Raw genomic sequence first — 11,734 nt, 5'->3', positions numbered from 1 at the left:
AAGTGGAGAACATGGCAGCATCCAGGCAGGCATGGTGCAGGAGGAGCCGAGAGTTCTACATCTACATCTAAGCTAGCAGTCTGAAGGGGCTGCTAGTGGAAGACTGATTTCCAGGTAGCTAGGGTAAAGGTCTTAAAGCCCACGCCCACAGTGACACTCCAACAAGGCCACACCTACTCCAACACAGCCATACATTCTAACAGTGCCACTCCCTGGGCCAAGCACATACAAATCATCACACTCACTGAATCTGGAGCTCCTAGATTGAACTAGGCTGACCAGCCCAGTGAGCCCCAGAACTGCTCATGTCTCCACCTCTCCAAGTGTTCAGGTTACAGTTATGCACCTCAGTGAGTGCCAGCGATCAGAACTCAGGTTCTCATGAGCTATCCATCTCCAGAACCTATAGTCTTCCCATGTAGGTGTAAGAAACACTCAGTCTTTATGGTAATAAAGCTCAGAGTTATTGAGTATTTATGTATACCAGACATTCCATCAAGCATAGTGCTGGGGCTGTAAATGTTATAATGTCAGTGAATTCCACTATGTGATTTTACCTTTCTTGTGACCAACAGCAAGATCCAGAATTAGAGTTAGAAAATATCTGTGCTGGGGGAGCTTTACAAGGTCTGTGCTCCCAACTCAACTCTTTTTTTTCTTACCCAGAGGTGGGGAAGAAGGCAAGCCTTGCTCGCCTGTGGCAGTGGGGAGTTCAGAGACCCTGGATTCAGTGCTCCTAAGCGCCTTCACTATCAGATTAACCAGGTACTTTTCCAAAGACGGTCAAGTCCCCAGCACAAGTTCGGATGCCTTGTTTGTGGCCATTCTGCTTCTCTGTAAAACCATTGCTGCAATTCGCCGCAGCAGTCTTTGAAAAATGTTCTAGTTATCGCCATACTTTGGGCTTCACAGAAGGCACACTTACTGGGAATTGGTGGTCTAAAATGAAATGATCAACCTCTAATTTTGTCAAATAAGAACAGTGAGAGAAGTGAAAACTGTCTCAGGATGTAATCCTAGTGCCCTGAGAAGAAAATAGTTCCCTCCCCTCCATGTTTTCCACTTTAATACATACATACTGTTACTATGCCCAGAAGTCCGAGTCTGGTAGCAGGCTGGGGTTTATGTCATCATCTGGAAATTCACAGTTCTATCATGTGGACTTTACACAGGCACTGAATAACCAAACACATGAAGTGATAAACCACCTGAGTGTTCTGGAACCTCAGAGAAGCAGCTTGCTTTCTCCTATTACTCAGGGTTGTTTCGAAGGCCACCTACCCTGCTCACTTAGAGTGCCACTCATCCCAGCAAACAAGCACTAGCCTTACAGAATACCAGGAATCCCGAGAGTGTTAGCAGGGCGATGGACTAATGACTCATTTGTGTGGCTAATTAAGCAAGTCGTGCTGTGGAAAGCACGTCACCACTCAGCTGTGAGTTTGCTGCCTCCTGATGACTCACGGAAGCACTTTGGTGTTTTGTAACCTAATTTGTTAATAAGTTTATAGGAAGCCAATTAAGGTAGCTGCTGATCTGTGTGATGTTTTTCGTAGTCTTTGATTGGAAGTGTCAGGCTGAGCCGGGCGTCGTGGCGCATGCCTTTAATCCCAGCACTTGGGAGGCAGAGGCAGGCGGATTTCTGAGTTGGAGGCCAGCCTGGTCTACAGAGTGAGTGAGTTCCAGGACAGCCAGGGCTACACAGAGAAACCCTATCTTGAAAAACAAAACAAAACAAAAACAATAAAATGTGACTGCGGACCAGAAAAATAACCAAAAAACAGGTGAGAATTGAAATAGAAAGGCAAGCAGCTTGAGAAGGTGTAACAGAACCCTGCGTCTCAGCTCCTGAGGACATCCCTGCCACCAAAGTATACACGGCATGTCTCATGATAAATCTGCATCAGGTAGTGTGATAGTTGAGAAGGTAGGATGTTGCATTCACTGATACAGTACCCACTTTGAAAGCTTAGTGCTTAACATGTATCTCTAGGTGGAAAAGGTATCCAGGATGTTCTTGGTATGCGAGGGCTTCATTACAAGAAGTTTCCCCGTTGGGCTGAAACATTTCCAAACTTAATTGCTAGTTTACTGCATAATATAATTTTCTAAAATATGGCAGGTGGTATTTAAATCACATAAATTGTGTTAGAGAATTTGCCCACCACAGGGGCAATTGAAAGCTGGGACTGCCTCTATGTCTCTAATACACACAGACTGGATGAGGGAGGGCCCCCTAGCTGCTTGCTTTGTTGAACTGCTGTGTCTGGCCCCGTGCTTTTGTTCACAGTGGGTTTTGACTGGAAGCTCTATTTTTCATTTTACTCAAAGTTAACTACTTTTATCTTTTGCAGAAGTCGTGAGGCAGTCTTTAAATACAGTAGAATTACTAGCAGGTACACGTTTGTGTACTGTTTGGTAAGGGCATTGCTCAGAAAGGCAGTAATAGGATTTTTCATCTCCGGGTGACGCTTTCACTTGGCAGGGGGCTTAAATGCTCAGATGCATTGTATCTACGAAACAAAGCTTTAAACAGTATTGGCCAAACAACTTGCAGAGTCTGCGGCTTCTTTCCACCAGGAGGGTCCTGGGAGTGGAACTCAGGTTCTCGGACTTGGCAGCAAGCATCTATTGAGGTTTGTGTTTTGATAATTTTTTTAAAAAAATATTTATTTTTTATGCGTATGAGTACACTGTAGCTGTACAGATGGCCACTCGCTCCGGCCCCACTCGCTCCGGCGTAATATACTGTAGCTGTAATATACTTCAGATGTACCAGAGGAGGGCATCAGATCTCATTACGGGTGGTTGTGAGCCACCATGTGATTGCTGGGATCCGAACTCAGGACCTTCGGAAGAGCAGTCAGTGCTCTAACCCGCTGAGCCATCTCGCCAGCCTGGTAAGCTTTGCAATAAGTACTGGCCCCCAAGGCCAAGTTGCTCTCGGGAAGGAGAGAATCTGCATGTACAATGTGATCTTGCTACTTGATTAAAAGTATTGGCTAAATAAAGATGCCATCAGCCATTGACTGGGTAGAAGAGGCATAGGCGGGGTTTGGGGTTCCTGGGCTTGGAGTTGGAGGAGATCATGAGGAGGGAGAAGGTGAAGAAAGGAGAGGGTGCCAGGGGTAAGAATCTTAAAATAATGGCCACATGGGCTGGCTAATTGGAGTTAAGAGCAGTCAAGACAAAATGTCGCAAATTATCTAATGGGATTATTGGCTAGGAAATAGACATAGAGGATAGACATCTGGCCAGCTCTTGTGCCAATTGAAGTTTATAAATATAAAGGTTATGTGTTTATGTGTGTCTCTTATCTGGAAACTAAATAGTCTAGGGCAAGGATTAAAAATCTTCAACAACAAACACCTCTACACACTAAGCCATTTTACCAGTCCTAAAATTATTATTTTTTAAAGATTTATTTATTATTATATGTAAGTACACTGTAGCTGTCTTCAGACACACCAGAAGAGGGTGTGAGATCTCATTATGGCTGTGAGCCACCATAATGGGATCTGCAGAGCAGTCAGTGCCCTTGACCACGGAGTCATCTCTCTAGCCCCCCTAAAGTTATTTTTTAATGATGTAATATATTGGAACGAGTAAGGGAGAGGGAAAACGAGATTGAAAGTGGAAAACGTTTTTAGCAAATGATATCATAATAAATAAAATAAAGCCAGTAATTCAAAATAATATGGGGGAAGTTGCAACATGGAAAAACAGTGAGCAAACATATTTTTTAAGGTTTATTTTTATTTTGTATGTTAGGGTGTTTGCCTCCATGTATGTCTGTTTACCATGTAAATGCTTAGTATGGAAGAGGGTGTTGGATCTCCTGGAACTGGTGTTATGGAAGAGAAAATAAATTCTGCTATAAAATCCCATTGTGAAATTTTACAAATATGTGCATACAATAAATTTTAAACAAGAAATAACACAATAGCTTCAAACTATGGAGTCTGCTTTATGTATGGGTATCTCTTTAATGTGCTAATTTCATTTCCTTTGAATGCATCCTTATAAGTAAGTATATGGACATAAGAATAGCTGGATATACACTAAAATTAGTTTTTTAAAAAGAACTTTGATATTATTCATCACAGTGGCTATATCAAGTAACTTCCCAACAAAAGGGCACAGAATGCCCCTTTCTCTATTTTGTCTCTTCCTTCCTTCCTTCCTTCCTTCCTTCCTTCCTTCCTTCCTTCCTTTCTTTCTTTCTTTCTTTCTTTTTTAAATAATAGCCATTCAGCCTGGAGAGAGATAGTAGAGCTCATTGTGGTTTAGATTAGATAGGAGGCTGTGGAGCGGAGAAAGGGAGATAGAGGGAGTTTAGATAATGGTATCAAACCAGTATTGGAAGGAGTAAGCTCTGGTGTTCCGTAGCCTGGCTGCGCAGCTATAGTTCACAGTAACCTATTACCTACTTTATGAATAGCTAGGGGGAAAAAAAAGAGGTCAGAGGCTTCACGCAAAGTGATGACAAGAGATTAGAACTGTTCATTAACTTGACTTTATCAGTACATACTGCACACATTTATTGAACTATCCACATTCTATAAGCTCTAGGCTAAAAAGGCCTGAAGCCTTTGCTGTCATTTGGTGTTCTCTGACCCAAAGATGTCATGTTAGGAGGCTGAGTGACATCACTAAGCCACATGTGCTCTTTCTGTGGTCTCCCCCCACCCCAACCTTGAGGATTTACCTTCCCTATTTCAGTTGGTGGTGGGGCCAGTGGTTGGCCACTTCCTTTCAGTAGATGAGAACCTGTCAGGGATCATCCATAGAAATGGTGTGGGCGCTACTGCCTCCTTGTGGCCATATGTTCTTCACTTGCGCAGCACCATAAAAATTAAGTGCCAGAAACACTAACTTTTCCTGGCCACATCTTATCAAGCCACTGCTATTGCTGGATGTTGAAACTGCCAGCGATAAAGTGCAACATAGGTTTCAATGTGGCAAGTCCCTTAAGGACAGTAACTGGGCACATGACAGCAAGTTAAAATGGGTTAAGTGCCTAGCTCTCTCTCTCTGTGGAGTAGTCACAGATGTGCCTGCTCGTTAAGCAGAAAGTTTGCCTTTGTGAAGCATTTTTGACATGGAAAGAGTTATGGAAAGAGAACATTGCAAATCAAATGTCTTCTAAAGGAATCTAAAGCAGTGGAAATGTGGACACTGGGTACAGTAGACTTCCTAAAGTATTGTCCCCCCAAGATTTCCTCACCTCAATTCCTAGAACCTGTGAATATATCCCTCTGGTGAATATACCATGTGATATGGTGGGCCGTACTACAGGAAATTATCTATGCAGGCCCAATCTAATCATATAAGTCTTCTTTAATTTTGTTTTACATTTATTTATTTAGTGAGCATGTGTGTACACACTCATGCACACAAGAGCAAGCATGCGAACACATATGTAGATGACCCCTTTTGGGCATGTGCACATGCCGTGGTACTCATGTCAAGAGCTGGTTTTCTCCTTCTATTAAGGGTTCCAGGGATCAAACTCAGGTTGCCTGGCTTGACTGCAGCTCCCTTCACCACCTGGGCTCATCTTGCTGACCCCATAGAAGCTTTCTGAAAAAGTTATTATTCATATTGGGTGTGGCGGCTCACCCCTTTCATCTCAGTACTTCAAGAAGCAGAGGCAGGTAGATCCCTAAGTTTGAAGCCACTCTGGTGGGTTCCACTAAGATACCAGGCCAGCCAGAGGTACATAGTGAGTCCATGTCTTTTTTTTTTTTTTTTTTTTTTTTTTTTTTTTTTTTGGGTTTTTCAAGACAGGGTTTCTCTGAGTAGCCCTGGCTGTCCTGGAACTCACTTTGTAGACCAGGCTGGCCTCGAACTCAGAAATCCACCTGCCTCTGCCTCCCAAGTGCTGGGATTAAAGGCATGCGCCACCACCGCCCGGCGTGAGTCCATGTCTTAACAAAGTTATTTGGTTTTTAAAGGCTAGTGTTGCTGTAAGCATTTTTTTTTTAAACATTGATTTTGTGTGCGTGTATCTGGGGTGTGGGAAGGCACATATATCATAGGGCATCATGACAGTCACAGAACAGCTTGCCACAGTCAGCTTTCTCCCTCCATCCACTGTGTTGAATATAAAGATTGAACTTGGCTACGGCTTAGTGGTAAGCCCCTTTAGCTTGTGAGGAATCTGGCCAGCCTTAGGCTATTTTAACATATTTTAGATGTATGGGTATTTTTCTGCATGTAGTCTGTGCACCATGTCCCTGTCTGGGGCCCACAGAGGCCTCTAGAATTGGAGTATAGACTGTCGTGATCCTCTGGAAGAGCAGACAGTCCTCTTGACCACTGAGCCATCTCTCCAGCAGCCCCACTCCATCTCTTGTTTTTCAAGAGACATTACTTATAGGCAGGAAGAGAGTTTGACACAGATACCAGACAGATACCAGAAGCTCCCCAGAAGCCCGGCATCCTCTAAAGAGCAACTCCCACTCGTCTCCACCCCCAACCTGACAAACACCATTCTGTTGTCCCTGAGCTCACAGAGCATCATGCCCTCAAGGGCCATGGACATCATAGCATGTGTCGGCATGTCAAGCTTTATCCGTTAATGGTCAATGTTCCCAAGTATCTACAGAGTGCACTCTATTTACCGGTACGCCTGTTGATTGACACTGGCCTTTGTGCTGTTGCCATTGCACCTTTATGAATGAGTTAACACAACTGTCTCAAGAACCTTATTTTTATTTGTTTTGAGTATAGAACCAGAAATAGAAATGCTAGATCATGTGCGAGTTTTGTTTAACGGTTAGAGTATATGAGAGAACACGTTCATGCATGCACACGAGTGCATGAGTGAGAACTTGTGTCTGTGTGCAGATCAAAGCTGTTAACCTTGTTTTTTTGATAGTCTTACTAGACTTACATAAAATAAGCCTAGCTGGCCAGAGCCTCAGGGATCTGTCTGTGCTCCTTAGCACTGGGCTTACAAGAGAGTCCATCATGCCTGGCTTTTTAATTGAGGTCTTCATACTTGTACAGCAAGTTTCCCCTAGGTTTTTTGGAGACAGAGTCTCATATAGCCCAGGACTGCCTCACACTCATTATGTATCCAAGAGAGACCTAGAACTTTGGACCCTTCTGGCTCCATTTCCTAAGTGTTGGGATTACAGGCATGTGCCACCGTAACAGGTTTTATGAAGTGCTAGGAATCAAAGTTAAGTATTCATGCATGCTAGATGAGCGTGCTACCAACTGAGTCATAACCCTAGCACTCATAGAATTTCTTTTAAAATGTATAGGTGTATGTATGTCTGCACGCGTATGTGCCTATATGTGCATCATATGTATTCAGGTATGTATGGCCAGAGGGGATTGGACCCACTGGAACTGGAATTACATATAGGTGTGATCTACGTTATGGATGGTGGGAACTGAACCTGGTGGGTTAATTTACAGGAGCAACAAGTGCTCTTAATTACTGAGCCACTTCTCCAGCCCCAGTATATGCACTTTTAAAAGTAAATTATATTTTGTGATAGAATCCTAGCTTTGGCTGGTCTTGGATTCCCTATGTAGCCGAGAATGACCCTGAACTGTGAATCCCCCTGCCTCTACTTCCTGAGTGTTCGGATTAGAAGCATGTTTGACCCTTCCCCATTCGGGTTGAATACTGGACTCCACTAGACAAGCATTTTACCAACTGAGCTTTGTCTCCCACCTCCCAAAAGCACTTCTACAAGGTAAGTTTAAAGTCAGGCTGCTGACATTTAAAAAGGGGATCTCCTGCTGGGCACTTGGGAGACAGAGGCAGGTGGATTTCTGAGTTCCAGGCCAGCCAGGGCTACACAGAGAAACCCTGTCTTGAAAAACCAACCCCCCCCCAAAAAAAACCCAAAAAGGGATCTCCTATTGTTGATGTTATTTTAAGTCAGAGATGTATTATGTAGCCCAATCTGTTCTTGAACTATACATATAGCCCAGGCTGGCTCTTTATGTGTGATCCTGCCTTAGCCTCCTGACTGCTGGGATAGAAATCTATCATCACTCCTGGCTTCACAATCTTCCTGAACATCTTACTTATTTTTCTTTGTATAGCGTAGAGGGGGTGTTGATTCCCTAATTGGTGCTTGATTGTATCAATAAAGGAGGCAGAAGCAGATTGTTGGGTGAAAGGAAAAAGGTGGGACTTCCAGGTCCTGAGATGAGAAGGGAGGCAGGGAAGGAGGGGGCTTCGGACCAGGTTTTGGAAAGAGAGGACACAACAACCATGTAAGGCCTTAGGGCAACCAGAACCGTGATGGCCTCCACCACTGGCACATTGCTGATACAGGATAACAGGTAAGTTTAGGGCAATAAAGTGCCAGATAACACAACTGCTGGGTGTAGAATCTATTGCCTGAAACGTTGTATTACCACACAGAATTCAACCTTAAGGATCACCTTGCATTTTTCTAGGGTATTTGCTGACTAACTTTATTCTTGAAATAATAATAATAAAACTGAAAGAGCACTGCAGTTGACTATTTTTATTAAATTTACTTTGAACCAAAAACCAGAGGAAAGCTCTGTAGAGAAGTTGTGTGTTTAGTGAATCCTGGTTTCTATGAACAGTCTTTAAACTTCTGTACTGTAACGTTCTTTTTTTTGTCATGTGAGATAATTCATGAGACAAAGCAGGTGGTGACTGCAAACTTTTTATTGGTGAAAGTTTGAAAGCTCCACTTTTAAAGGGAATGTCACCTCACTATGTTCAAGTATTTTGGGTCCCAATAGGCCAATGATGAGGGCTCCATTCGGAGCTGTAATCAGGATGGCTAGAAAGGCCACTGTCATCACATTCTTCGAGTATCCTTCCAAGTGGGGTGCCATGACCCTTGCTGTTTCCAGAGCCAGTGGGCCTAAGACAGCCTGCAGTTAGGGATGACATGGGGAATGATGCTCAGAGTTAACATTAGATAAAAGTAAATGGCAGTTATAAACACACACAATGAAACCAACTGATAAAGTACTGGAAAGAAAAAAACAAGGGTAATTTGAATCATTTAATCCTTAGTTATATATTCTTCCTAGCAAATATATCTGGAAGAAAGCTACTGGACAAATCAGAATAGGGGAGAAGAGGGAAGAAGACGGCAGAAATGTTAAATTTAAAATATTTGTTCTAACTCATATGTGGGACACATGCCTCTACTTGTGTAAAATGTTGGCTGGTAGTATAGTTTAGTGGTAGAGCACTTGCCTACCATGTGCAAGATCTTGAGTTTGAAAAAAAAAAAAAAGATACATTAGTTTTTCCAGATCTTAAAATTGCACAGAATACAACTTAGCCTGGATCTAGGAAGAGGGGACAAGGAGAGGCAGAGTGAGCAAGCTGGGGAGGGGGGCTCTTCTGCATAACTGCTTGCTTTTCACCCTGCTTTAGGAAATGAGGAATAATACACAAAACCACAGTATATCGTGGATCACTGGAAGTAGGTGTAACGACAGACAGACAGACAGACAGACATTCTTTTTATAGACCTATTGTTCCCCAGAATAAAAGTAGGTTATTACTGTTTATGACTTAAAGGTAAGATAAAATAACTATAATATTGTTTGTGGATCAGCACTATATGCTAGAAATTATGTTGAGAGTTTTACAGGAATTATTTCACCCACCCCCACAATACCACCTTTTAGTAAATATGGTCATAGACCCTTATATAAAATGAGCAAATTTATGAACTGAGAGATGAAGGAGAAACCAGCTCCTTGATGAAGGACTGTGACATCGAAGTCTAAGGTGAACTAACCCTTTCCTCCCCAAGCTGCTTTCGGTCATGATGATTATCACAGCGACAGAAACAAACCTTAACTAAGACAACTTTCTTTCTAGCAGGTATGATGCTAAGCAGTAGGCAAAAATGAAAAAGGAAACAAATAAAATGGCCCCAAAGACACTCTCTGTCCTTCCTGTGCAGTGACAGTCATGTAGCATAAAAACAAATATCTATATGTATTTGTGTGCTGGAGGGAGTGTCAGGGTGAGCAAAGACATACTTACAAAACCCAATGTGTCTCCAAAGTCATGACATTTACCTCTGTAGCAGTTAGCAAAATAAAGTCACATATTATGATATATACTTATTATTATTTTTTGTTTGTTTGTTTGTTTTTGAGACAGGGTTTCTCTGTGTAGTCCTGGTTGTCCTGGAATTCACTCTGTAGACCAGGCTGGCCGCCTGCCTCTGCCTCCCAAGTGCTGGGATTAAAGGCGTACACCACCACTGCCTGGCGATATATATTTATTTTATTTTAAACTTTTTGTTTGTTTGTTTTTTAGGTAGGGTCTATGTATGTAGCCCCAGCAGTCCTAGAACTCATTACAATAGACCAGGTCTCTTCCTTCCAGGGGTGGAATAAAAGTATACACCTTGGTTTATTTCATACTTTAGGGAAGTAGAAAAAGCATTTTCATAAAATTTAGAGATTATTTGTCATTTTCTCCTCAATTTCAGAGTAATTGCTTTAAAAATAAACCTTTTAAAATTTTTCACTAAGGGTGCATGTGTGTTACATGTGTGTACATGTATGTCTGTGTGTATTCGTGGGCCTGTGTATACATGTGTGTACATGTGTATAGGTGTGTGCACATGTGTGTATATATGTGCATGTATGTACATGCGTGTATGTGTGTGTGTGTGTGTGTACATGTGTATGCATGCTGGTGCATATGGGGAGGCCAGATGACATCAGCCGTTCTCCTCTGTCACTCTCTGTCTTACTCCTGGGAAATAAGGACTTCCAGTTTTACCGACCTGCTGGAGGCTGCCAAGGACAGTAATCCTTCTATCACCTCTGCCCCTGCCCTTCCTTCTCCGCACCCAGTGCTGAGATTACAGGCTCCGAGGCCAAGCCTGTTTTTATGTAGGTGCGGGGGACCCAAACTCAGGTTTTAGACTTCCATAGTAACACTCTTTCCCCTTGAGCATTCTCCCCAGCCCTGGGTTTCAAAATGTAAGGAATTAAACATGACAAAAGTTAGGTAAATTAGATGATAATTTGTGACTTGAGAAATATTTTTTTCCTTTAGAACTTTTAAAACTAAAATCATTAGAATGACTTAGTATCATTAGAATGACTTAGTATCATTAGAATGACTTAGTATTATTAGAATGACTTAGTATTATTAGAATGACTTAGTATTATTAGAATGACTTAGTATCATTAGAATGACTTAGTATCATTAGAATGACTTAGTATCATTAGAATGACTTAGTATCATTAGAATGACTTAGTATTATTAGAATGACTTAGTATCATTAGAATGACTTAGTATTATTAGAATGACTTAGTATCATTAGAATGACTTAGTATCATTAGAATGACTTAGTATCATTAGGATGACTTAGTATCATTAGGATGACTTAGTATCATTAGAATGACTTAGTATGCTCCTACCTGCACTGTAGCTTTAGGGATCCACGATAAAGCAATAAAGACTTTCTCCTTGAAGCGAAAGTTAGCAAAAGACATCAGTACGAAAGTGGATAAAATTCGAACAGATAGTGCCAAACCCAAGGTAGCAATGCACATGCCTATAACAATATAAACAAATGTAAAAAACAAAGCTATTTTTGTAATGAGAGATGAATTTCTCTGCATTCTAAAATTTCTGAAAATATTTTGAGGCTGTTGCTTCATTATATCTATTTTTAATTAAAAATAGTAATTACAAAAAGTATAAAGTAAAAACGAGGGATGTAGGGTGTGTGGGGGT

The 11,734-nt window shown here is 41.8% G+C and overlaps 1 protein-coding gene across 4 annotated transcripts in view; it reads right to left on the bottom strand.

Annotated features, from left to right (window-relative positions):
• Positions 1-8,486: 8,486 nt before the first annotated feature.
• Positions 8,487-11,734, bottom strand: part of LOC116093819 (sodium/hydrogen exchanger 9B1) — a 47,935-nt gene continuing 44,687 nt past the window's right edge. For 3 of the 4 annotated variants that reach the window (XM_031375594.1, XM_031375596.1, XM_031375595.1), the window contains 2 exons: positions 11,416-11,552; positions 8,487-8,883 (listed from right to left, as the gene is read on the bottom strand). In XM_031375594.1, coding sequence (XP_031231454.1) covers positions 8,671-8,883; positions 11,416-11,552 — 350 coding nt within the window. In that variant the 3' untranslated portion in view covers positions 8,487-8,670. The remainder of the gene's footprint in view (positions 8,884-11,415; positions 11,553-11,734) is intronic. The other variant, XM_031375598.1, reaches the window with a different exon arrangement.

This window comes from Mastomys coucha, unplaced genomic scaffold (genome assembly GCF_008632895.1).
Source record: "Mastomys coucha isolate ucsf_1 unplaced genomic scaffold, UCSF_Mcou_1 pScaffold16, whole genome shotgun sequence".
NCBI classification, from domain to species: domain Eukaryota; kingdom Metazoa; phylum Chordata; class Mammalia; order Rodentia; family Muridae; genus Mastomys; species Mastomys coucha.
This window is presented reverse-complemented; position numbering and strand designations above follow the sequence as displayed.